This window comes from Eurytemora carolleeae, unplaced genomic scaffold (assembly GCF_000591075.1).
Source record: "Eurytemora carolleeae unplaced genomic scaffold, Eaff_2.0 scaffold36, whole genome shotgun sequence".
Classification (NCBI taxonomy): Eukaryota; Metazoa; Arthropoda; class Copepoda; order Calanoida; family Temoridae; genus Eurytemora; species Eurytemora carolleeae.
This window is the reverse complement of record NW_019396086.1, coordinates 4,470-32,412: the sequence shown is the minus strand read 5'-3', so window position 1 is coordinate 32,412 and position 27,943 is coordinate 4,470. Positions and strand designations below refer to the sequence as shown.

The following is a 27,943-nucleotide window of genomic DNA, read 5'->3' as shown; positions in this document are numbered from 1 at the left end:
TAAAAAAGTACGGTTCCAAAACTGTTCTCTTTTCAGAGAGAAAAAGCTAGATGGCTCTCGTTTTTTTCTATACACCGATTTAAAGAAATAGTGATTTTTAAAAGAAAAAAAAAGTTTTTGAAAAATGCATTTATTTCTCTTTAAAAATTCAGCAGTATAAGTCTCAAAATTTTTTTAATGTCTATAACTAATGTTTAAAAACGAAAAAACTGGAAAACGAAAATAAATAGATAGATCTAGAAAATTATTATCTAGATTTTGGAAATGAAAATGAATATCTAGATCTAGAAAATGAAATTGAATATCTATATCTAAAAAATGAAAATGAATACCATTATCCACAAAATGAAAATGAATATCTAAATCTACAAAATGAATATCTAGATCTAGAAAATGAAAATGAATATCTAGATCTAGAAAATGAAAATGAATATCTAGATCTAGAAAATGAAAATGAATATCTAGATCTAGAAAATGAAAATGAATATCNCCTCCACAATGTTGAAAAAATCAGTTAAAAATAAATAAATAGAAAAAGAAGAACGTTGGACGAATTATCTGGAGTAGGACATGAAATGGCAAAATCTGGAGAAAATTACAATGTATAAATCGTAAGATTTGAAAATGTCGGTTGGTAAGTTCAGTGACGGTGGATCAACGGGATGGATCAATTTAGGTTCAGAGACATGCTAATTTAGACCACCTCGGATAAAAGGATCGCATCTCAGCAAAAAGGCCATTAACAAGATTAAAATGATTAAAGTCTAGTGGTAGAGAGAGATGAGAGGTTTAGTTTAATCTTTCAACGGTTCTGTCAATCTTGATTAAGTTCAAAATATGCTCATGGTGTCAAAACCAATTTATGAACTTAACCATGGAGCCCAACCCTGATACTGCACTAATCCATCTTAGAGATATGAACCCATATCTAAAAGATGCATTCTATACAGATCTATTCATGACACGAGGATCCAACCATAATACTGGTCCAACCCTGATACTGGTCCAACCCTGATACTGGTCCAACTCTGATACTGGTCCAACCCTGATACTGGTCCAACCCTGAAACTGGTCCAACCCTGATACTTGTCCAACTCTGATACTGGTCCAACCCGGATACTGTTCCAACCCGAATACTGGTCCAACCCTGATACTGGTCCAACCCTGATACTGGTCCAACTCTGATACTGGTCTAACCCTGATACTGGTCCAACCCTGAAACTGGTCCAACCCTGATACTTGTCCAACTCTGATACTGGTCCAACCCGGATACTGTTCCAACCCGAATGCTGGTCCAACCCTGATACTGGTCCAACCCTGATACTCTGATACTGGTCCAACCCTGATACTGGTCCAACCCTGATACTGGTCCAACCCTGATACTGTTCCAACCCTGATACTGTTCCAACCATAATACTGGTCCAACTCTGACGCATAATGGATCTAAACTAATCCAAGTCATGATACGAAAATCCTACTCTGGTATTGCAATAATCCATCTTTGAGATTTGAACCCATATCTTATACATGGATTCTAAACTGATCCATTCATAAAACCATGATCCAAATCTTACACATCATGGATTCTAAACTGATCCATTCATAAAACCATGATCCAAATCTTATACATCATGGATTCTAAACTGATCCATTCATAAAACCATAATCCAGCCCTGACACCTGGATTTAAACCTGATACAACACGATTCTACCTTATCTTAATTTGTACTACAGCCATACTAAATAGATTTGATTTTGGTGCATGGATACAACAAGGTTGTAGGTAGGTACACTTATGACATATTAATGTAACCCTGACACTAATACATTTTATACTGATACTTGATGCATAGAACCAACCCTGATACCTAGATTCAACCCTGATACATAGATCCAACCCTAATACATAGATCCAACCCTGATACATACATAGATCTAACCCTGATACATAGATTCGACCCTAATACATAGATCCAACCCTAATACATAGATTCAACCCTGATACATACATAGATCTAACCCTGATACATAGATCCAATCTTGTACAGAGAGTCAACCCTCATACATAGATCCAACCCTGATACTTAGATACAACCTTGGTACATAGATCTAACCCTGATAAATAGGTCCAACCCTAATACATAGATCCAACTATGATACATAGATCCAACATTGATACATAGATCCAAACCTGGTTCTAAAATCAACCCCAGATATATAGATCCAACCCTGAATATGGGTTATATATCTGTGTACTAGATCTGTGTACTGCATGGTAGACTCCGGGTTTATACCAAGGTTATAAGGCAAGGAAAGTTAATTGCAGTTGCGTATAATCTGCGTGGATATTGAAACCAGTTCTCTCTGGGAGGAATTTGTAAACAAGAATAGATGCCTCAGTGTTCGTTTAGAATCCGAGGAGGTTAAAAGCATTGAATTTTGATAATTTTGATAATTCACATAATAGTTTCCTTTGACCAGATTATTTCATTGATTATTTATGTGAAAGATGGATCCCATTCCCATGTCAGGCTTCGACATCCGTCTTGTGTTTACATTACCGCCCAGTGACAGTACACTGTAGTACAAAAGATGCGTACACCTCTGAAATAACTTTCCTTGCTTTAAATACTTGCCTGGTTTATCCTAGATCTGTGTACTGCTTGGTATACTCCTGGTTTATACTAGAGACTGAATATAAGAATATTTATCTCTGCTAAGTTTTCCCCTCCGTGTTTATCTAGCTAACGAGGCAACTTCAGTCTCAGTTCTAAACTCACTTCAAGGGATAAATAGATTTCCAATTTTTCGTTAAAACTAATTCAATTTTTTTAATTCTTGAATTTTTAAGTCAAAGATTTCAGACATCCTTACAGCCTAGTTTTCCCCTATTTTAAAGTTTGCAATTTTTTTAAGAGTTAGCCAACCCATTTTCTACTCCTTTCTTTAGTTAAGGCACAAATACTTACATAATAACATTTCATAATCTTTGCAGGGAACACATAAAACTACAAAAAAAAATTAGGATTAAAGGAAGAAATACAAAAGAACGAAGGGACTAGGAGTAAAGGATAGAGAAGGATAGAAGGTAGGGAGTAGGATAGAAGGTATGGAGTGGGATTAAAGTAGTGAGTAGGATACGAGTTATAGAGAAGAATTGAAAGCTGGGAGTAGATAGGAGGCAGTTAGTAGAATAGGAATGAGGGAGTAGATAGGAGGCAGTTAATATAATAGAAATTAGGGAGTAGATAGAAGGTAGGGAGTAGAATAGAAATTAGGGAGAAGGATATAAGGAGGGGAGTAGAATAGAAAGTAGGGAGTAGGATATAAGTTAGGGAGTAGAATAGAAAGTAGGGAGTAGGACAGGAGGTTGGAAATAGAATAGAAGTTAGGGAGTAGGATAGGAGGTTGGGAATAGAATAGAAGGTAGGGAGTAGGATAGGAGGTTGGGAATAGAATAGAAGGTAGGATAGGAGGTAGCCAATTTTAGAATGACCCATAGAGCAACTGACGTATAGAGTGTATGACACAGAGCTTATAACCATAGAAAAATGAAAGGTAGGGACTAGGATATCACTAGAATCTTCCTACATTCATTTGGTGTACTGTCACGGTTTGCCTTATATAGTCTACGTGTGTACTGTACTGTTTGCTGTAGCAGGTTAAAAATCAACCGGATTTACAGTGACCTAGGTTATAATGCAAGGAAAGTTAATTGCAGTTGCGTATTTATTAACAAGAATAGATGCATTTGTGTTCGTTTAGTATCCGAGGAGGTTAAAAGCATTAAATTTGATAATTTTGATAATTCACATAATAGTTTCCTATGACCAGAAAATTTCATTGATTTTTTATGTAAAAGATGTTTCCCATGTCAGGCTTCGACATCCGTCTTGTGTTTACATTTCCGCCCAGAGCCAGTACACTGCAGTACAAAAGATGCGTACATCTCTGAAATAACTTTCCCTGCAGTATAACCTTGGATAGGACTGTCTTAATCTACTCCTATAATAAGAAGGAAGAACGGTATTTTTGTTGAATTAGAAAAGATTTGAAAATCTTAACTTATTTAAAAGAAAAGAAATAAACTGAAAAGTTGCATTTTAGCCAGGACAAATAAATTACAAACTTTCACATGAAAAGAAAAGGAAAAAGTGAGAATTTAGCAGCAAGTACTTTACACATTAACTTCTGAGGGTAAAAAAAGTTAAGGTTACGACAGGTCTATCAATCTAGCTCATCACTTGACACGGGAAATTTTTATGGATTCGCCTAAAATATTTATTTTCACTTTCGCGGAAGGCCGGGGATTGTTTACATAAGTTTATTTTGCAAAAAAAAACTCATCCCTGTTGTTTAAATATTTGTGTGTTCTACTCCCGTAAAAGATTTGTGTTGACATGAAAAATATTCCCTAATGTCAACTTTATCTTCTGCTCCGAGAGTAATGAACCAAATACAGGCAAAAATTCAAACAAAAAATTCCCATAAGTGTTAACTGTGCTGGGCTCTGTACAGTATCAGACTTGGATAAATAAACAATAATAAAAGGGGGGCAATGTATACAACATACATCTGATATTTATCAATGCCCGCCGATAGGAAACCAGTCGTTTTATTCAGATTGTTTGAAAATTTTAACTAAAAATTTTCTACTGCGTTTTTAGAAGATGAGAGGTAAGTTTTTAAGAAATTCTTAAAACTTTTCCGTAACAACTCTTGGTTTCTAATCGCGTTGTATCTAACGAGGAATATCCAAACACGATACATTTTGTACAAATACACACAGTTGGCCTTTAAATATACATATAATGATACTCAAACATGTTAACTTTGCTTTATTGATAAAGGGAATATGTAAAAGTATGAAGAAAAAAAACTTTCATAATAATAAATAAATTATGATTATTTTGGGAATTATAAATGAAAAATTTTATTTTAAGAATCAAATACTTGTATAGGGTTAAAAATACTCCCCGAACATTAAAGTTTCGTTTACAGCACCCCCCCCCCACACATAGGTTTGTCTTTCTTCCTTTCTTCTTCCTCCCCTAGCTCCAGGTTCCTTTTACTCATTTCCCCTTCTCCTCATCAACACTTCCTTCACCCTTCTCCATATCCCTACTCCTTTCCTCCTACCCCGTTCCACCTTCCACCTACTCCCTTCACCCTACTCCCTTTACCCTACTCACTTTACCCTTCTCCCTTCACCATACCCGCTTCTACCTTCCCCCTTCTTATTTCCCCTTCTCCTCATCAACACTTCCTTCACCCTTCTCCATATCCCTAATCCCTTCCCTCTACCCCAATCCACCTTCCACCTACTCCCTTCACCCTAACCGCTTCTACCTTCTACCTTCCCCCTACCCACTTCCCTCCTTCTCCTCATCCCTACGCCCTTCCCATTGCTCTCTTCACCCTACCCCTTTCCACCTTCCAAGTATTCCCTTTACTCTACCCTTTTCACCTTCCCACTACTCCCTTCCTCCTACTCACTTCCTCCTATATCATTCCCTCTATTACTTCCCCCTCTTTTCTCTTCTACCTCTTCCCTTAATTCTAAATCTTTCCCTTTACTCCTATCCTCGTGAATCCTACCCCTACTCACTTCTCCTACTTCTTTTCCCCTCCTTTCCTCCTTCCCTTCTAGTTTCCCTAAATGGAAAATAAATAACAGATTCTGAATCAAATGATTGATGATAATCAAACATAATATTTAATAAACTTTTACAGCAGAAAATGTAAACAAAAAATAACTAAGGTTATTTTCTATATTTTAGAGAAACAAAGAACATTCTGTGTTTACAAAATACACTGAATTGTTTACAAATAATCAATTTTCACCCTTTTGATTATGTTGATCAGCTGCTTTGCTTCTTCTTCTTCTTCTCTTCTTCTTCTTCTTCTTCTTCTTCTTCTTCTTCTTCTTCTTCTTCTTCTTCTTCTTCTTCTTCTTCTTCTTCTTCTTCTTCTTCTTCTTCTTCTTCTTCTTCTTCTTCTTCTTCTTCTTCTTCTTATTTCTCTAATACTTCTAACCATTTTCACTTCTGTCATACTACCTAGCCTTCTCTCTATCCTCCTCCTTCTCTCTTTCCTCCTGCCATACTTCCAACCATTCTCTCTTCTCTCATACTTCCAACCTTTGTCTCTTCTCTTCTACCTCCTAAACTTCCTACACGTCTCTCTTCTCAGCCTACTTCAAACTCTTCTCTTTTCTCCCTTACTTCAGCCCCTTCTCACATATTGTCAATGAGGATTGCTCAAATTTACATATGCATTACCTTTATCATTAATTCTTATCTCTCTTTACTTTATTCTTCACTCTTCCCCCCTCTCCTCCTGTACTTATTAGTCACGCAATACCCTTTATAATTAACAGATAATTGAAACTGCATATTATATTATATTAATCTATATATTGTATATTTATCTATTTATCTATCTGTATATTTTCATAAAAAAAAATTGTTTAGGAGTTTTTCGTGGAAGATGATTAAATACAAAATTGTGCAAAACTATAGTAATGGAATTGAAATGGAATATAAAAAAGCCACAAACTTATTTTTTAAAATAATTATTGGTCAATTGGTCGGTTTTTTTTTCGACAATGTACTCTTATTCAAAAAGGATAAAAAAGATAAATTTGTTTTTAGTGTGTAAAAAAAAAATTGATTTTTTCAAACATGTATATTTCAAAAAAAAATCAGGCTGATTTTGATATCCCTGATGTTTAATTATTACTTCTGTCCTTTTATTTTATACTTTACAAACTCTGTTACATTAATAGGAATTGGTTTTGTTTCTAATTTCTAAACAGCAAAGTAAAGACCATCCCTACTAGCATCACAAAATAAAAATTTCTTTCTTACTAAATAGATTTGATTTTGGTGCATGGATACATCATCCATCTTTTAACCCCTCCCCTCGCACCCCCAGGAAGCACCTCCACCCTTTCTTCTAACTGAAAAAAATCTGCAGCGCGCATTTTAAATATTTCCCCCGAAAATCCGCAACGCTTACTTTCCTCCGGTTAGTATTGAAAGCCGTTAATTGAGACGTGAACACCTTATACATTCCGTTCTAGCTTGATTTAGAGAGAGGTTGCGTGATTCTTGGAACTCTGAGAGGTTGCGTGACAGAATTTACATCAAGATGTTTTATCTGTAGAAAATATCTGAACTTTTGAAAACATTCTTTTGTTAAAAATTTAACCTCCTTCTAGCCAGGAAATCAGATTCTCAGAAAAGTATTTCATCTTCGAAAATTCATAATATTAAACTTATGTTGAATTTTTTTTTACAAATGTCTAGTTCAAGTAATCTAAGGTCGACATTAAAGAATTTGAGCCGCGGCTTAAATTTGAGACGTGGCTTAAATATTGTTGGTTCCACTGAAAATTGTATTAAATGTTTCAAGATTTAAGCCGGTGCTCAATTGAAACCGGTTTTTGGCGGATTTGAGACGCAGCTCAAATTCATTAAATTCGGACTCTATTATCTTATATTTGCTATGTCAAACTTCGTTCGTTTTCCTCTCTTTTTCTCCATCTATTTGATCCTAAAAACAAACAGAACAAAGTTATATTATTTGTATAACTTCATAACTTTATAGTTCTTCTTTTATATTAACTTTTTACAGTTTCTAGTTAGTTGTACAATCCCTCTCTTTCCGTTTTAGGTAGAAAATATGTATTTTTACTGTTTTTCATTGACGAATATCTTTAAAGTAAATGATTAGTAAACTATTGAAAGAAGTCCATCGCAAAATTTTACTGGCTCTCCAATATTTCTCCTACAGTAGTACAAGAAAATAGGATAATTCTATTCGTCTTCGTTCTGTCTTTTTAGTAAGAAAGGAATTGAGTCTTTACCACAAACTCTGATTTTCTATTTTCAAAATATTTGGAACCCAATATCATAGACCAAAGATATTTTAAACTATAAGGTTAGATCAAATAATCTTAGTTTGAAATATTAAAAGTTTACATTATCAGTGTCCGAATTTAATGAATTTAAGCCGCGTCTCAAATCCCCCAAAAACCTGTTTCAATTGAGCGCGGCTTAATTCTTGAAACATTAAATACAATTTTAAGTGAAACCAATCATATTTGAGCAGCGGCTTAAATTTAAGCCGCGGCTCAAATTCTTTAAATTCGGCCTCAGGTTGAAAATAAACAGGGATTAGAAATTTTGAGTTAGAGAGAATTTGTTTTATTATTTTAAAAAACCGCCAATTTAAACAGAAAAATCTTCGAAAATTTTGGTTTATTGGAGAACACGAAGAATAAATGGCGGCTCAATAAGAACCAATTAGAAACTAAAATTGTTTCTAGAAAGATACAAACAAATGACACTGTTTGCAGATTACCACTGTAACACTTCTCAATAATTATGGTTTCCCTGAATCTCAATGTTCTCTAATGCTCTAATTTCTAACTGTATAATATTGAATGACAAATATTAGTAAGGAATACCCAGGGATTAACGGATTTAACTAAACAATGAAATAACAGATATAATACAAATCCTTTAAATACTCTCCGAGTACTTGGTGTATCCAAGCTCTAACTTAAGTCCAGAGAGGATATAAGTGGATTCTGCGGTTTTGCATAAATGTAACTATTTCTATGCAACTCAGGCAAGCCTGGCTAATTTATTGAAGTGTTTGGCTAGACCTGGATAAATATATTCAGATCTGCATTGTTTGTTTATTGATTCCGCTGCTCCTGCATAATTATGTTTACTCAACCCTCCTACAAACTGATAAGATTATCATCCTGATTTAAAAAGGGAGCAGATTTAGGGTCCCAGGGGGTATTCTGGGAGGAAGGGGTTGGGTTCACAGGAGAAGGGGGGGGGGTGTCAGGATAGAATGGACATTGTACAAGTTGAGTGAGGAGAGGGGAGGGAGCGGGAGGGGTAGTTTGCAAAGAAGGAGGAGAGAAGGAGGAGGAGGTGGGGGGGGGGGGGGGGGGGGGGATTTTAATTTGGAACCTACTGTGAGACAGCTGCATCGTAAATAATCTTAAAGAAAAAACAAGATGAGATCCTGGTTCCAGATTCATGTTCCAAATTCCAGAATTTAGATTCCTTGTTTTATTTTTTAAGCCTCCTGTCTCCTGGCTTCATGTGTTTTTATCAGGTTCCCTCTTTTTGATGAATTTTGGTTTTTAAGAAAAAAAAGGTTGCGTTGACAGGAAAAGTTTTAATTCGTCCCGAGGAGTTTACCACGGAGTAAAATATTGGTAATATGATTTACCAAGGATTAAAGTATCAAGGTTCAGAGTTTACCAGGAGTAAAATATCAAGGGTTAGAGTTTTAAGGAGTAAAATATCAGGGTTTAAAGTTTATAAGGGAATAACATATTAAGGATAGAAGTTTATCAGGGAGTAAAATATAAAGGATTTAAGTTTACCAGGAGTAAACATATTAAGGATAGAAGTTTATCAGGGAGTAAAATATAAAGGATTTAAGTTTACCAGGAGTAAAATATCAAGGATAGAACATACCAGGGAGTAAAATATCAAGGATAGAACATACCAGGGAGTAAAATATAAAGGATAGAACATACCAGGGAATAAAATATCACGTTCAGAATCTTGACAGGGAGTAGAATATCAAGGAATGCAGCTAACCAAGGAGGAACATAGCTTAGCAGGGAATAGAATATCAAGGAACATAGCTTAGAAGGGAGTAAAATATTGAGTAATAGAGCTTAGCAGGGAGTAGAATATCAAGGAATGGAGCTTAGCAGGGACTAGAAAATCAAGGAATGGAGCTAGGCAGGGAGTAGAATAGCAAGGAAGGGAGCTTAGCAGGGAGTAGATGATCAAGGAAGGGAGCTTAGCATGGAGTAAAATATATACTTTTAGACCCATAAGATAAAAAAATGAAGGTTAGCGAGGTATGAATGATGTGTAGAAAAGAAAGATGTGGTTGCCAGGTAAATATGTATATATATATATAGAAGATTGAAGGATAGACAGATAAGAAGATATCAGTGCATGGATAAATAGATGAAATATGGTTGAATAATCAGTGCATGGGTAGATAGATAAATTATGGAGATGAATATTCAATGCATGGACAAAAATAGATGAATTATAGATGAATATTCAGTGCATGAAGAGATAAATGAAATTTGGATGAATATATAGAAGATTGAAGGATAGACCGATAAGGAGGTATAAGGATGGGATAAATAAATAAATTATGGATGAATATTCAGTGCATGGATAGATAGATAAATTATGGATGAATATTCCGTGCATGGATATATAGATGAAATATGGATAAATATTTAGAATGATTACAAATGAACCTATATTGAAATGACAAAACTCTTAATTCTCATGAATCTTATTAAGAATTGAACATTAAACAAATAAATTATGAAAAAAACCATGAATATAATTTTATGAATGACTTGACAGCTAGATAGATAGAGCTATGAAAATCAGACAGTTAGAAAGTGAATCCTACCAAAACAAACCGGGTTCTGAAGACTGGATGAAAAAGCTAATTGAGATGTGATGGGTTGTACATGGGTTGGGTTAAACTCAGGGTTCCATGGTGTGATTTGAATTGATTTCTTTAGTGTAAAGATTTACTGGGCCGTAAACCCTCAACTGCCTAACAAGATTGGTTGTAAAATATAGGATAGGTAGACAAGTATTTACTTGAAATGGTAAAGATATCATATATTGGAGATATTTACTTATATCAGAAATATGTGGAAACTAAATTTACTTGACATGGTAAAGATATCTTTGGATAGAATATGCATATATCAATGTTTAATTCTTGTTTTTCGTCTAAATATATATATATATAAATACAATTGAGCTATTTTGTTTTGAAACTTCTATTTTTCTTGATAACGAGACCGATAAAAGGAATTTTTCTAAAAATTTTTTTGAGATATTCTCTATACAGTGCAACAGGTTAAAATAAAATAATATTTAACAAGACAGCCTTGCCTCAGAACCTAACCATTCTTAATGAGACAGTCTGAACTTTATAACCAGACCAAGGATTCTGGGAAACCCAATTATATTATTTTCTAGAATGAGATTAAATATTAATACGTTTATTTTTGAGTGTTGTGTTTGAACGATGTCTAGATATTTGGAGGGAGGGGTTAGATGAATAGTTCGGAAGGTTCCTACTTTCCGCATAACAGAGGATATAATATAAGCATAAAGATTTTATGATCCATGATGGATCGGTGTTTTCTCCGGGTTCTCTATTGTTCATCTGAGACTAGGTGCCGCATCCTTCTTCTCCTGCAGTAATCATTCCCCAACCTGATGGTTCAACCCACAATAGGAGCTGAGGAGAGAATTGAGTTGTTACCTGTCCAGAATTCCATCTTTCTCCTCCCGACACGTCCCGAACCCGTACACTCGCTCAATTTACAACTTAATCATGCCGTGAGCGGCGCCTCGCCGTTTGAGACCGAGCGTCCGATCCGGGCCGGAGGAGTCCGGTACGGACGCACACAACAGGTCAGTACGTTACTGATATCCAGAGAGAACAGAGCCATCGAAACTTTGTCAAATAAAACCTTTCCAAAATGGAAACCGGGCCTTTATTCAGTGCCATGCAACAGCATTCATATTCCCAAAGAGCCAGCTTGGAATCCTTGTCCACGGATGATATGAGATATCTTCTCATCCTGATGGGAACAATCACGATCATCTCCTTCATCCTGGTCGTCTCCGTCGTCTCTATCCTCATAGCATTCATCTGGTGAGTTGTGTTTAATATTTTCACAACATGGTTTCCTTAATCTTTTTGTTGTTAAGGGAATAGTTTATTTGGACATATTGTGTTGTAAGCCCGGGGCCCGGGGGTATAATTGTGGAACCAATATCTATGTTTGCACATTTTCTCAGATATTGGAGAGAGAGAGAGAGAAACATTTAGAGTTGGGAGAGTTTATAAATATTTAATGTATTTACCCGACCTGTCTATCACTGGAATCAATAACCAATACAGAATACAAAATTCATCAAATATTTGGTTTTCAGTTTACCAAATATTTTCATGAAATACTATGTTTTAGAAACAATAACAGGGTCTATCGGAATTATTTCCAACTAAATTTTAGATATTTTCAGTTTCTGTGGTGATATTTGTACTTTTATTAGGAATAGAAATTAGAATATGATTAGAATATTATTCTAATTAGCATATTTTTTAAAGAAATTCATAAAAATGTATTAATTGTTAAATAAAAAGATAATAATAATATTTTTTTCAGGTATACCAGAAGACGTTTCAACAATTTGAAGTGCAGTTGCAACAAGGGGCGTAACCAACAAACTGTTGAGAGTGGGCGTGGTTATTCAATGCCCAGTATGCCTGAGTGTGGGCGTATACACGGCGTGAGTAGTATTCATGAGAAAGAGATAAACCAGTATAATTATCCAACTGTCAGACAGTCGTCTCAATTACCCCGAGTTCAGGGACTAGGATCAGGTCAAACTATCCTGCAGGGACGCAACCCTATTCTTAGGATACCTGGAGTACCAAGCTCAGTTATAGTAAACCCTCTCCCTCCAACCAGTCTTCAAGATTTAGTGATCCAACCTCAACCTAGACACCCGTCCCATCCAATTTATAACCCTAAAGATGAATTGGAGAAGATAGGGTCGAACCCGGAGCCGGTTGAACCTATCTACCAAGAAATTAAACCAAGGACGGATAAGGATGAGAAGAGAGAAGTGGAGGAGGAGCAAGTGAGAAATAAACTAGAGGAAGTTTCGTCTCAGGGGAGAAAGAAAGAGATCGAATATTGGCAAATAACCGCCAAAGAAGTTGTAAAGTTTCGTCCCTGCACTGAAACTTTTATAAACCGATCCTAAATCAGAAATAATATATATAACTTATATATTCAAACCTTACTTAGTATCCCTGTCCCGAACCTGTACTTCAGAACCTGTACTTGTTAGAACCTATAATTTTGTAGATGAACTTAACCGGTACGTGTTAAAAATTAGTTCTGAATCTGACTTAAGAACATGTACTTGTAAATTGTACTCCTAAGTTCGTACTCCGGAACCAGCTACCTGAACCTGTATTCCTGAATCTGTACTACTGCACCGGTACTCCTGAACCAGTACTCCTGAACCTGTAATCCTGAACCTGTACTCCTGAACCTGTGCTCCTAAATCACTACTCCTAAACCTATAATTCCTGAATCGATTCTTCTAAACCAGTACTCCTAAAGCTGTACTTCTAAAGCTGTACTCCTAAACCTGTACTACTGAACCTGTACTTTGAAACATACCTATATATTCTCTGAGTACAGATCTTTTGGCTGTGAGCTTAATGAAATATTTATGAACGTGTCTAAAATTCATTAAAGAATGGTTCCTCATAGATTAATTTAGTTGAAAATAAATTATTATAAAAACTCCAGCTTTTCATTTCACCAGGTTCTTGTTCTAGCAAGGTTATGCTCGATAAAGTGNGAGGGGATACTGGATACAGGAGTGGGGGTATTGGATATAGTGATGTAGGGTGGTTCTGAATATAAGAATACAGGATACCGGATAAAGGAACACAAGGGGGATACTGGATATTTTTTCCTATTTAAGAAAACCCAATCAACTTAAAATCTCAAAACCAAAATAAGAACATTCCCGTGGGCCTCCCGAGTTCCCCCATCAAAATTTGAGGCAAATTGGTTCAGGTGTTCTTGAGTTATGATCGGAGAAAACAACCTGATGATTTAAACCTATGATATTTTAACTTCAGATTATTTGATCTCATAGATTTTATAATTTGAATTATCTAAGGTCTACAACTTTGGGTTGCAAAGATAAAGGAATTGGAAAATCAAAGTTTGTTGCAAAGAAAAAGGAATTGGAAAATCAGAGTTTGTTGCAAAGAAAAAGGAATTGGAAAATCAGAGTTTGTAGGTGGCAAAGCTTTACAAAATTGTCCAACACTTGACATAAAATTACCGTTTACGCCGGAAAGGTTAATCTGAATGAAATGCCATCTAATCTATGTATGTAGGTTACACAGGGGGGCAAATGTAAAATACTCTGAATGTATATAAGATATAACACATTTAAATAGAGATGAATGGATAACAGATATATTTTCTAATACTTGATTAGGGGTTTACTAGGAAATATTTAGATATAAAAAGAACTGTAAGCGAAAGTTTAATTGACCCTCAATGCAAAGAAGAATGTCCGATTCACAACGGTACCCTTAAAAGCTTTGATCAAGTATGAATTAGATAATTTTAAAAACTGATTATTTTCAATTGTGGTTTCTCTCAAAATTGTTACTTGAAATTACGCTTACAGGCTTACAAGTGTAACTTTGTACATAGAGGCTGTGGAGAAAAAAGCATATAAAACTTAAAGAATAAATACTGATTATATGGACTAAGGGTTCCAGAAGAAATTATAGTGGGGGGGGGGGGGGGGGTGGAAATCGTTAAAGTGCATATTAATTCACTAACCATCTTATGATTTTATTTTGAACTTAATAGATATTAATACGAGATCCTGGTTAGCTGGGTTGGGGGATGACCTTCATTCGGGCAAGGAAATGTTCAAGTACAATTTAATACAGTACTATTCTTTCTGTCGTTGGAGGCCTTATGCGCACGGTACAATTTTAAAAGAACCGGAGTTAAGTCCCCCCCCCTAGTTGAACCCATGAGGGAGGGGGGTTAAACAATATTTGGCAGATTAATTTACAAACTTGAAGTGGGATCTGGGTTCAATATTATTCTTTGATCTTAGTCTTTTCAAACTCAAGGATTCTATTATATCGATATTTATCTTGATGGATAAATAGATTGATAGATAGAGGGAGATAAAGGGAAATAGAATTGATGTAATTTGATCCTTATGAAATGAAAGATAGATAAAACAAAACATCAAATTGTTATTTTTATTTAAATATTTGCAGCAGAATAGTGGATAATCCTGTAATGTCTCTAATCCACTGGGCAAACTAAATACTTAAACTAAATCTATGAAATATATTGATTTCCTCAAAATTAGATAAAAATTCAACAATATTTATCATAAAAATTGCTAAACCCTGTTTTTTATAATTATCAAAATTTTAGATCTTGAAAAACACTTTTCTCTTAAAATGCAAAATTGAGAAAAATACTTTTTTTACTTATCATCCTTAGAAAGATATTTTAAAAATAAAACTTGGAGTTTAAAAATATTGTATTTTGAACCTTTTCTCTCTGTAAGGATATAGTTTCTCAGCCTTCATAAATATCCGGGGTTTATAACTTGGATATCTGGGGTTTTATAATTTCGCGTCCTCAACCCGGATATCTGGAGTTTTATATTATAGTGTCCTCAACCTGGATATCTGGTGTTATATTATATCGTGTCCTCAACCTGGATATCTGGGGTTATATTATATCGTGTCCTCAACCCGGATATCTGGGGTTATATTATATCGTGTCCTCAACCCGGATATCTGGGGGTTTATTATATCGTGTCCTCAACCTGAATATCTGGGGTTTTATTATATCGTGTCCTCAACCTGGATATCTGGGGTTATATCATATCGTGTCGTCAACCAAGATATCGGAAATCCATCCTTCACTTCAAACCAAACCAAGTTCTGGTCTCCAATACCTATTTTTATCATTTTAACATTTAATTTTTTTTAACTCTAAAATGCAAGCGAGCAACAAAAAAAATTTTTAAATTTTTCTTTTTCAAAATTTTAAACAACTGTCGAGTTTAGCATTCTACTTTTCTATAGATGGTTTCAATGTTCTATAGAATTAAAGAGACTGTAAGCGTAATTTTAAGTGACCCTACAAGCAAAGATACCAATGCCTGATTCACAACGGTACCCTTGAAAACTTTATCTGATCAATTAAACATTGTAAGATATTTTAGTTTTCCATGTTTCGAAATGTTAAATGTCAATTTTTTTCCTTGCTTGAGTCACTTTTGCAGAGAACTTACATTCGAAAATATTCAGTTTTCAACATTTTAAATATTGATTTCTAGTTCAAAATTGATCAGACACAGCTTTCACGGGTACCATTGTGAATCTGCAGGCATCACCATCATCTATTACTTTGTTAAATTACTTTTGGTTTTAAAATGTTTTAAAACTAAAAGGGGGAAAAATGTTAAACATGAAATTAATGTTAGTTGTATCGGAGTTCTGTATCGGTTTGGAATAGATTTCCAATGATGACAATTCACAAATTGAACATTAAATTTCAATTTAATATTCAAAATTTAACTTTTTTAAACATTTGCTTTCAATCATTTGGGAATAAAGTGCAATATTTGTGGTTAAAATTTCTTTTTACATTCAAAGATGTTTTTTTTTTGAAGTTTTGAATAGTATTCAAACGGGAAAAGGAAATTATTATTAAAAAGATGTGTAATAAATACACTTTAAAGGCTTTTAAATAAGAATTTGATAATTGGTAATTTTAGAATGTACCTATTTGTTCTATCCCCCCCCCCCTGCTGTGTAGGGATAAACAAGAGAGAGAGGGAGGGATACTCCGTAATCTAGGAAAACAGAATTTAGTGTAAAATGGATCTATATCACTTTAGCAGGAATGTCAATAGTAGGGTGCTAGAATGAGTTAACAAATCTGAAATGGACTAATCCCCCCCCCCCCCCCCCTTCACTACACCAAAATAACGAACCTAAGTGCTTTTACACAAATTGAACCACCTTTCAACCATTCCCTGTTCTGTGCAAATAAAATTATTATTTAATTTGATAAGAATTTGCAATAACCACGTGTTAAGAGACTCTAAATTCAAATTTTCTAAAAAGATTTAACAAGACTTTTAATTTGAAGAAGGACAGAAACCAGAGCCTGCGATTTAAAAACTTCGGCTCGAGCCGTAATCTATTAAAACCGACTTTAAGACCCGATCTGCGACCCAACTCTGACGACAGCTTGTGTCACGTGATTGACAGCTGCAAGATCTTTGGCTCGACTTATGGAGAAAAGTGATGTAGGTAAACTTTTTTTCCTGCCAGTTAGTCAGTTTGGAGACATTTGTGAACCTTGAGATTCAGAATACTTTCAAAAATAATTGTCTCCTGAAAACATATTACCCACAATATGAACAGATCCGTAGTAAAATAAATAAATAAAACTAATAATTTAAACAAATAATCGTTTTATGTTTTTGTTAAAAGATATATTTTTATAAATCTTGTTAATTTTGTTAATATTTTTCAAAAGTTTGAATTTATTGAATCTAGTGTTAGCACAGCTGGCTAGGGCAGATATATTAAAGCAATAAATTCTGGTATTCTTTTATTTTATATATTTACTCTGGTGGTGGTAGTATACATAATACCTTTATATATTTATATATTTACATAATATCATGTCAGAATTGAGATCTCTGGATGTTTAATGTTCATCTTCATGTCTTTATAGTTGTCTATACATATACTAGGCTGTTTATCTATATGCATATCTGTCTTTTTAGCTGTCTGTTAGATTTAGTCTAGATGTCTTCTTTTTGTCGATATGTTGTTCTTTCTGTCTATTTATTTAACTCTGAGTGTCTTTTTTTCTGTCTGTTTTCAACTGTTTTGTTGTCTATTAATCTGTCTATCTGTTTATAGCTGTCTTAATGTCTATTTATCTGTCTGTCTGTTTACAAATGTGTTTGTCTATTTCTGCGTCTGTATGTTTACAAATGTCTGTATATGCCTATTTCTCTGTGAGCTTCTTTGTTCTTTCTAATTTGCTCAAATCTATTTTGTTCTAGGATTGAATGGCAGCTATGTCTCCCCTGCAAACTAGTCGTTTTTCTCTCCCTCGCTCTAACTCCTTTCCTTGACTTCTTTTTCTCCCTTATTTTATTTCTTCCCTATATCTCTTCCACTTTCTTTCTCTCCCAATATCTTTTTTCTTACTTTCTTCTCTACCCTTCTTTAATTTTCTTCCACCTTTAATCTTTTTCTCTTCCTTATTTTTTTTCTTCCTCTTCTATTTTTTTCCCTCCACCTCTATTTTTGTTCTCCCTTAATCTTTCTTTGTTCCTTTTCCCTTTCTATTTCTTTCTCTCTATAAACACTTTCTGTTTTTTGGTCTATTTATATTTACCCGCATCCCTTAAACTTATTTTTCTCCTTTATTTTAGTTCTGTTCTCCGCTGCTAGCTTTTCCCTCAACTTGAAATCTTTTTTTCTTCCTCATTCTTTTTTCTTCCCTTCATCATTAACCACTTTTTTCTCTCCGTCTATGTTTCTTCCCCCCCCCCCATATCAAGCTTAAGTAATAATTATTTACACCCACTTTACAGGGAAGTTATGGGAATTTTACTTTACCAAGGGTTCCCTCGACCAATTTTAAGACAAAATTGATCGCGGTAAAGTGAAATTTTTAATTTCCCGAATAAAATAGTTGTACACATTTTTATCGTCTTTTGAGATGAAAATGCGCGAATTTTTTCCCAAAAACTTCGCAGAGCGGGTGGTTATTTTAACATAACATATGGGACGTTCAGTAACTTAACCTCCCTCTGTTGGGTAATCATGGGTCGGTAATATTGGTCAAGAGGAGGTAACATTAATTACATTTTGAAATTATTAATTTTTTTATGGAAAAAGTTTTGAAATCCTGACATGCTACCAAAAAAATAATTTCGATTAAAAACATATTGCTGGGGACATACAAATTTGTAAGATGTTCCTAATATTCTGTTTACAATTTTGAACGACTCGTTCAATACTGATAAGGATTTTTTCTCTAAGAGCTAGTGGATAATTCTAGTTTGTGATTATGTTTTGAAAAACCTGCTAATATGTTTTTTATTTACAGCAATAAATAATTTATCATTTTTAGTCTACAATAAATGATTAATTATTTTCTCCTATTATGGTATTTCTCATATTTCAATTAAAAAATTCATTTACTTCCATCCAGGTGCTTTATCCATGAGCAAATTCAATTAAAATTTTAGAGATTTTATGTTTAAAGAATATGTTTTTAGGGACTATGAAATCATTTTCATGAGATCCTTGTTTTTCTCTCTGAAAATTGTTGTTTCTCTTCAAAAGTGACTTGTGGATTCATTTAGCAGAAGTAGAGAAGGAAATCAAAATAAAAATTTCCGGTAGAAAGTACATTAATAGTCCTTTTTAAACATTAGAAATGTCACTTATTCTACTTTTGACTTTTAAACATTGAAAATGTCGCTTATTCTACTTTTGTACTTTTAAACATTGAAAATGTCCCTTATTCTACTTTTGACTTTTAATCATTGAAAATGTCGCTTATTCTACTTTTGTACTTTTAAACATTAAAAATGTCCCTTATTCTACTTTTGTACTTTTAAACATTAAAAATGTCCCTTATTCTACTTTTGTACTTTTGAACATTGAAAATGTCCCTTATTCTACTTTTGTACTTTTAAACATTGAAAATGTCACTTATTCTACTTTTGTACTTTTATACATTGAAAATGTCACTTATTCTACTTTTGTACTTTTAAACATTGAGAATGTCACTTATTCTACTTTTGTACTTTTAAAACATTGAAAATGTCACTTATTCTACTTTTGTACTTTTATACATTGAAAATGTCACTTATTCTACTTTTGTACTTTTAAACATTGAAAATGTCACTTATTCTACTTTTGTACTTTTAAACATTGAAAATGTCGCTTACTCTACTTTTGTACTTTGATGAGAAGGAAAATACTTAGAACCGATAATTTAAAAGTTGTATTGTTTATCGTGAAACAAGATGATTTTGATAAGATAGAGATATTAAGCAAATCATGAAAAATAATCAGTTTTAAACAAATAAATATTTTTCAATAGGTTAAATTGTAAATTGGTCCTAAACGGGAAAAAGTCTCTACTGAGAGAACCAGAAACCTCTAAAATATGAAGACGACAATTAGAATCAAGTTATAATGAGCATGAGACCGAGAAATTGTGCAGTGTTAACAGACCCATTACACTGAACATGTGATTCAATAAATGTTTAGTAAAACTTTTTACTTTGTAACAACATCAAATACACTTAATTATTATTGTAAAGTTTTCTGCCTCTTCCATTGTTTTCTGGTTATCAGTCACTATATATAGGATAATGAGAACAAATATTTCTGCTGGATATATTTGCAATCCTTAATCTATAGCTTGGGATGGAAAAATATTCATAAAGGAAAAATGTGAAAAGGTGAATATGTTTTAAACCAACATGATCTTAAAAAATAATCAAAACTTGGACTTTATAAAGTAATTGAGTCTTTGCCACAAACTCAAAATTTCGAATCCCTATATCTTAGCCAACTGATAGTGTACACTTTAGATATTTCAAACTTTAATTATTTGATCTAACAGAAGTGAAAGTTTGAAAAATAGAGGTTATAAAACCAGAGTTTGTGTCAAAAACTCGATTTCTTAGGAGTAATGATGGTCGCAAAGTACTTTGAGGTTTAAACTTTTGTTTAGGATATCGGTCAGGTTGAGCGACTGAATTTGATATCCATTTCAGCGACTGAACTGGATATCAAGCTCATCGACTGAACTTGATATCCAGCTCAGCGACTGAACTGGATATCAAGCTCATCGACTGAACTTGATATCCAGCTCAGCGACTGAACTGAATATCCTGCTCATCGACTGAACTTTATATCAAGCTCAGCAACTGAACTGGATATCCAGTTCAGCGACTGAACTGGATATCAAGCTCATCGACTGAACATGATATCCAGCTAAGCGACTGAACTTGATATCCAGCTCAGCGACTGAACTGGATATCCAGTTCAGCGACTGAACTCGATATCCAGTGGATATTGATAAATTGAGGTTTAACTCTTTAAATCGGTGAAGGTTGTCCATTCCTGGCACTATGAGGCGTCCTGTGTCAACGAGAGCCGGTTAAGGGTTGTAATCACAGATTTAAGATACAACAGTTTTACCTTCTGGATTCTTATAGTATAGCTTAGTGATCTGAGCTTATGTTAGTAAATATATAAATATACAAATATATAAATATATGCTCTGTTAATATATTATAGAGTAAACATGAACCTTGCTTTAATCCCATAGGGAAATATCATGCATAGTCAATCTTTAGTTGGATACATAGTAAATCTTTAGTTGGATACATAGTTAATCTTTAGTTGGATACATAGTTAATCTTTAGCTGGATACATAGTTAATCTTTAGCTGGATACATAGTTAATCTTTAGTTGAATACATAGTAAATCTTTAATTGAATACAGAGTTAATCTTTAGTTGGATACAAATTCATTCTCTGGTTTAGTCTCTTCCTAGTTCTCTGATTTAATCTCTTCCTAGTTCTCTGGTTTAATCTCTTCCTTTTTCTATGGTTTGTCCTCTTCTTAATTCTCTGACTTAGTCTCTTCCTAGTTCTCTGGATTAATCTGTTCCTAGTTCTCTGGTTTAATCTCTTCCTAGTTCTCTGGTTTGTCCTCTTCTTAGTTCGCTGGTTTAATCTCTTCCTAGTTCTCTGGTTGAATCTTTTCCTGATTCTCTGGTTAAATCTCTTCTTAGTTCCCTGGTTTAATCTTTTCCTAGTTTTCTGGTTTAATCTCTTCCTAGTTCCCTGGTTTAATCTCTTCCTAGTTCTCTGGTTTAATCTCTTCCTAGTTCTCTGGTTTAATCTCTTCCTAGTTCTCTGGTTTAATCTATTCTTAGTTCTCTGGTTTAATCTCTTCCTAGTTCTCTGCTTTAATCTATTCTTAGTTCTCTGGTTTAATCTCTTCATAGTTCTCTAGTTTAATCTTTTTTCAAATTCTCTGGTTTAATCTCTTCCTAGATCTCTGGATTAATCTCGTTCGAATTCCCTGGTTTAATCTCTTCCTAGTTCTCTGATGTAATCGTACTCAAATTTCCTGGTTGAATCTCTTCCTAGTTCTCTGGTTTAATCTCGTTCGAATTCCCCTAGTTTAATCTCTTTCAGATTCCCAGGTTTAATCTCTCCCTAATTCTCTGGTTTAATCTATTTCCAATTCCCTGGTTTAATGTCTTCCTAGATCTCTGGTTTAATCTCGTTCAAATTCACTAGTTTAATCTCTCCTAGTTCTCTGGTTTAATCTCATTCACGTTTCCTGGTTTAATCTCTTCCTAGTTCTCTAATTTAATCTCTTCCTAGTTCTCTGGTGTAATCTCACTCAAATTCCCAGGTTTAATCTCTTTCTAGTTCTCTAGTTTAATCTCGTTCAATTTCCCTAGTTTAATCTCTTTCTAGTCCTTTAGTTTAATCTCGTTCAATTTCCCTAGTTTAATCTCTCCTAGCTCTCTGGTTTAATCTCGTTAAAATTCACTAGTTTAATCTATTCCTAGATCTCTAGTTAAATCTCATCCAAGTTTCCTGGTTTAATCTCCGGGTTATCAATATAGTTTAATCTCTTCCTGCACAACTAGTGAGGTATTCTCCTCTAAAGAAATTTGATAATTAAATTCCTGGATTTCCATCCAGCACATTTTTCATCCTTTTCAGTTCAAACCTTTATTCTCTAGGTCCTGGTTCTCCTGGTTCTTCTTCTTTCATAATTCTAATTCATTCCAATATTTTTATTTTTAATGAATTCAAACCACTTCGCTGAACTACCTTCTGCTGGTTCAAATTTAAACTACTAAAGTTAAAGATTAAGGAATTCTAATTTGAAACCGGCGGCGCAGGGGTAGGCAGTTCAATTGTAGGAACAAGAGGCCGAATTTAAAGAATTTGTGTCTCGGCTTAATTTTGAGACGCGGCTCAAATATGGTTGATTCCACTTAAAATTGTATTTGATGTTTTAAGATGTAAGCCGGCGCTCAATTGAACCCGATTTTTGGCGGCTCAAATTTATTGAATTCAGACACAGGTTTGCTAGTTTTTACATGGTTGAGTTCCCAAGTGCCAATCTATCCTAAGTAGATTCTCCCCGAAATTGTTTGCTGATTTATAAAAGTCCGGAGGCCGAATTTAAAGAATTTGAGCGGAGGCTTAAATCTAAGCCGCTGCTAAAATCTGGTTGATTTCACTTAAAATTGTATTCAATGTTTCAAGATTTAAGCCGGCGCTCAATTGAAACCGGTTTTTGGCGGATTTTAGACGCGGCTCAAACTCATTAAATTCGGACACGGGCCGAAGTTTAGGTTTTAAGTCCGAGCGCACAACAATACAATATCTTTACTTTTCCAGAGCCTTCCCTCATAATGTAATAGTTCTAACCTTGATGGGGATCTGGGACCAAATTTAAAGAATCGGGAGAGGTATTTTGACTACGTAACATAAGTTGAACCACTGCTCTTGAATTTGAACTGGAACAGCAGTGGTTCAACTTAGTCTAAAGGAATTGATTTTTTGCCACAAACTCTAATTTTCTAATCTCGATATCTTTGCAACTTAATGTTGTAGACCTTAAATATTTAAAACCATGAATTCTGTTGGATCTAATAGTCTAAGTTTTAAATATCAAAGGTTTACACCATCAGGTTTCAAAGCTATATAAATCAGAAAAATTGAGTTTGTGTCAAAGACTTAATTCCTTTAAAGAATATAGAGAGGTAGTTGAATTACATAGAATAAGTTGAACCAAATTTCTTGAACTTGAAACAGTACAGAAGTGGTTTAACTTAGTCTAAATTTGGACCCTGAAAAGGTTCAAGTCTAAAACTATCCAGAACAGCAAAATTATCTAATACCTTCTTCAGATATTATTTTCTATTTGATCTTTCTTCTCTTTACCGCTCTACATTGTATCCTGTCTCTTGGTGTTCTATTATCAAGTTTAATCTCTAGTATCTATTCTACTCTCTACTCTTGAGTTTGGACAAATAGTAAAATATTTATAATTAGGATTTTAGAAGATTTCTATCTTGGATTAGGTTTAATCTCTCACCAGTCTCTACCCTTCTTAAACACCCGTTGTTGTACCTCTCCTACCCTAAGTAACTCAGTGGGGGCTGAGAGGGCCGGGGGGNAATAGGAAGGTGGGAAGGACGCATGGGTTCAGGTAGTGTAAGGGACGGGAAGGAGCGTGGTTTTGTAAATGTTTTGGAAGGTAAACTAAAGTTTCCTAAAAATACCAAATATTTTTAATAATAATTCGTGATCAGTTCTATAAAGAGACTGAAAATGTAATAGCGAGAGATAAAGAGAAAACATGGATATCTCAGTCATTCTTGAGCTGGCAAAGGTTTAATAAGTAGCGTTTTGAATTATACATTCCAATCTATAAACTAGGGGTTAATTGAAATTACCTCTACTGTCTGTTTAAAGAATGGTAGTTTTACCTAATTCTGAATGATCCCTTCTAATGATCTAAACTCTTGGAACTTGAAATATCATTTAGAAACCAGGTGGAGAAGGGTTCAAGTCTAATCTTTATCTCAGATTCTCTCTCTGGGACATTTCGTGAGAGAGGGATGAATAATTTGTAGAGAATTGATCTTGTATCCAACCCTCTCTCTCACAAACCCAGGGACGGAACTTTCAATTGAAGATTAGAAGATTTCTATCAGGGTCGGAGGGATGAATAATTATAAAATTTCGAGGAATGGGATTAGGCGGGAGATTAAGCCGGTACAAAGCAATCTTCAATTTGTAATCCAGGTTCTCCAATCATTTAATCCTGGTTACAATGGAGTATACACAAGAAGATCTAAAAATATCAACAAAAGGACGGGTTGTATTCTCAGATAGACAACAATAGTTATCCTTAACCCTTTCTGTCTAACCCTGGAGATATATTTATCATCTTTGGCCAGACCTGACGCGGTTTTAACATTTTTTTTGCGTAGATATTTAAAACTGTGAATTCTGATTAGTCAAATAATCTAAGTTTAAAATATCAAATATTTACAGTATAAGGTTGCAAAGACATGAAGATCATGAAGATTAAAAAATTGAAGAAGCAAAGACTCAATTCCTGTAATGAGAAAAGAGATTCGGTTTGATTGAACTTATAGTTCTGATTTTTCAATCATCTCTCATTCTATCTTTTAAAAACTTATTTTCCAAAGTAGGCAATATATGAACATTCTAAAATCATAACTTACAAAAAAATGCATTTGATGGTTAAAGGAACTGTGTTCCTGTCACAAAGTCAACTTGTCTAACTATATCTTTGCAATCTGATGGTGTAAACCTTTGATATTTCAAACTTAGACTATTTTATCTAAAAGAATTCAAAGTTTTGAAATATCATAGAGTTGCAAAGATAAAGGGATTAGAAGGTCAAAGATTGGGTTTGGCTTTCTACCATTTCCTCATACCATTTCTTAACTTAAATATCGTTAAATTTTGCTCATCAACTTAATATTCATGAACAGTCAAGGTCTTTAAACCTCATACAATATTTAGAACATATTTGATGAAAATTAAATATATTTAATTATTTTAAACCAAGTTTATCTAAAATCTAACAATCTAAACTTTTAAATATATAAAATGGATAAAACTGCGGACACTAGAAGAGTTTGACAAAGTTAAATCAAAAGTTAGTTTAATTCAAAGGATTGTTTCTAACTTTGTATTAAATAATTTAATCGACATTCAACACTTTCCATTCTAAACTAAACACTATCATTTAACTTTCTCAACTCAACTCAATTTATCAGAGAGTTGTTGTTCTTTATTTTTAGATTTAAATTCTTTATTTTAAATATATATCTAGGACAATCAGAGACATATAGAGCAAATCTTAAGATGTCTAGGAGATTTAGCAGATATTTAAATGTCTAGGATATCTAGCAGATATTTAAACGTCTAGGATATTTAGCAGATGTTTAAATGTCTGGGATATTTTTTAAACGTCTTGGAGATTTCGCAGTTATCTTAGCGTCTAGAAGATTTAGCAGATTTATAAATGTCTAGAAGATTTAGCAGAAATCTAAACGTCCAGGAGATTTAGCATAAATCTAAACGTCTAGGAGATTTTAAGAGATTTATAAACTTCCAGGAGATTTAGCAGAAATCTAAACGTCTAGGAGATTTAGCAGAAATCTAAACGTCCAGGAGATTTAGCAGAAATCTAAATTTCTAGGAGAATTAGCAGAAATCTAAGTTTCTAGGAGATGTCAAGGATATTTCTATTCACGCGAAAGATATCTAGAAGATTTAGTAGATATATAAACGTCTAGGAGATTTAGCAGAAATCCAAACGTCTAGGTGATTTAGCAGAAATTTAAACTTTTATGAGATTTAGAAGGGAGATTTAGCAGAGATATAATCGTCTAGGAGATTAAGCAGAAATCTAAATTTCTAGGAGATTTAGCAGAGATCCAAATGTCTAGGATATTTCTATTCACGCGAAAGATATCTAGAATATTTAGCAGGTATATAAACGTCTGGGAGATTTAGCAGAAATCTAAACTTTTAGGAGATTTAGAAGAGATCTAAATGTCATGGAAATTTAGCAGAGATATAAACGTTTAGGAGGTTTAGCAGATATTTGAACTTCTAGGAGATTTAGCAGAGATATAATCGTCTAGGAGATTTAGCAGAAATCTACAGTTCTAGGATATTTCTATTCATGCGAAAGATATCTTTAGATCATTAGAAGATATTTGAATAGCTACGAGATATGAAGGCAAATTTATGTAATATTACTGGTACGACTTTCTGACCTCTTAGCCTCTCTAGTTTTTATTTTATGCCAAAGTATAAGAACAGCTAACTCATCCGGTTAAACATTATAAATTCAAAACATTTTTCTTCTTTCCAATAGTTCTCCAATAAGAGGAGCTATGTTTGAAAACATATAAGATTTCAATCATACGGGCGATATTTTTTAGTTTAACGAGTGTGAGAAGCTTTGCGAATTCCTCTCTTAAATTCCGAATTAAGCTGTTATTGTTAGATTAGGGGTTGAATATGCATATTCTCTCATTGATCAGGAAATTAGAAACTTGGATATTCATCCGTCCTTCAGACATTGATAAATTATGCAGAAAACAAATCCAATTCAATCTCTAAATGGACCTCAAGATATCCGCCGGGATTCAGGGGTTTAAGTTTTTTTTACAGAATTTAAAGAGACTACTGACGTCAATTCAAGTAACCCTCCATTTATAAAGTGGCACGTTCACATTCACAGAGGTACCCTTCGTCTCTGCAAAAATTATAAAGAAATCCTTGCGTTTATTTTTAAAATTGGATGATTTTTAATAATGGTTTCTTTTTTAAAAGCGACTGTTAAATAGGAAGACGACTTTTCATACTCAAGTTATGTTTTTGAAATGGTCCAATTAACATGAAAGACAGAAATTGTGCAGTGTACATAGACCCATTCTCTTAATAAGCAAAAGGAATTGAGCCCAAGGCCTCAGTATATCAAAAGAAACATGAATAGTTTAAATATATTGTTTTTAGCTTTTATAAAGGATTGTTGAACAAATATCTTGGAATTGTTTAAAAGTAACTGAGTTTTTGCCGGAAACTTAAATTTTCTCATCTAATCTAATTATCTTTGCAACCTAACGATGTAAACCTTTGATATATCTAACTGAATTCATATCAAAGGTCTACGACATCGGGTTGCAAAAATTTAGGGATTAGGAAATGAAAGGAATTAAGTCTTCGCCACGAACTCTGATTTTCTTTGGAACCCATTGTCGTAAACCTTTGATATTTCAAACTTTAATTATTTGATCTATCAGAATTCATAGTTTGAAATATCTAAGGTTTACAACATTCGGTTGTAGAGATAAAGGGATTTAGAAATCAGAGTTTGTGGCAATGACTCAATTCCTTTCCAGCTACTTGTATCATAACATCAAAACCACATTAGATTGGTTAAATGCTGAATTCTTATTCCACTGTTTAATGGGTCCAACTGTGTAATGACTTATGCCCTGAAGGTAACAGGTCACTAAGAAATTCTTTAAAACAAGAATAAACATCCTGGGAGCTGTTTTAATTAATTTGAGCTAGATCTAGAGATGGTTTAACCACGTGAATCTTGAACCGGT

General features: G+C 33.8%; 1 protein-coding gene and 1 long non-coding RNA gene across 2 annotated transcripts; both read left to right on the top strand.

Moving 5' to 3' along the window:
• Positions 1-11,323: 11,323 nt before the first annotated feature.
• Positions 11,324-13,414, top strand: LOC111718306 (cell division protein ZipA). Its single transcript, XM_023493862.1, has 2 exons — positions 11,324-11,751; positions 12,266-13,414. The coding sequence occupies exons 1-2, from the start codon at positions 11,576-11,578 to the stop codon at positions 12,867-12,869; spliced, it is 780 nt and encodes a 259-aa protein (XP_023349630.1). The 5' UTR covers positions 11,324-11,575; the 3' UTR covers positions 12,870-13,414.
• A 5,063-nt stretch (positions 13,415-18,477) lies between these two features.
• Positions 18,478-20,045, top strand: LOC111718304 (uncharacterized). The gene is made up of 3 exons (XR_002769024.1): positions 18,478-18,565; positions 18,996-19,118; positions 19,829-20,045. It is a non-coding gene; the product is annotated as an uncharacterized LOC111718304 (long non-coding RNA).
• The last annotated feature ends 7,898 nt before the right edge of the window (positions 20,046-27,943 follow it).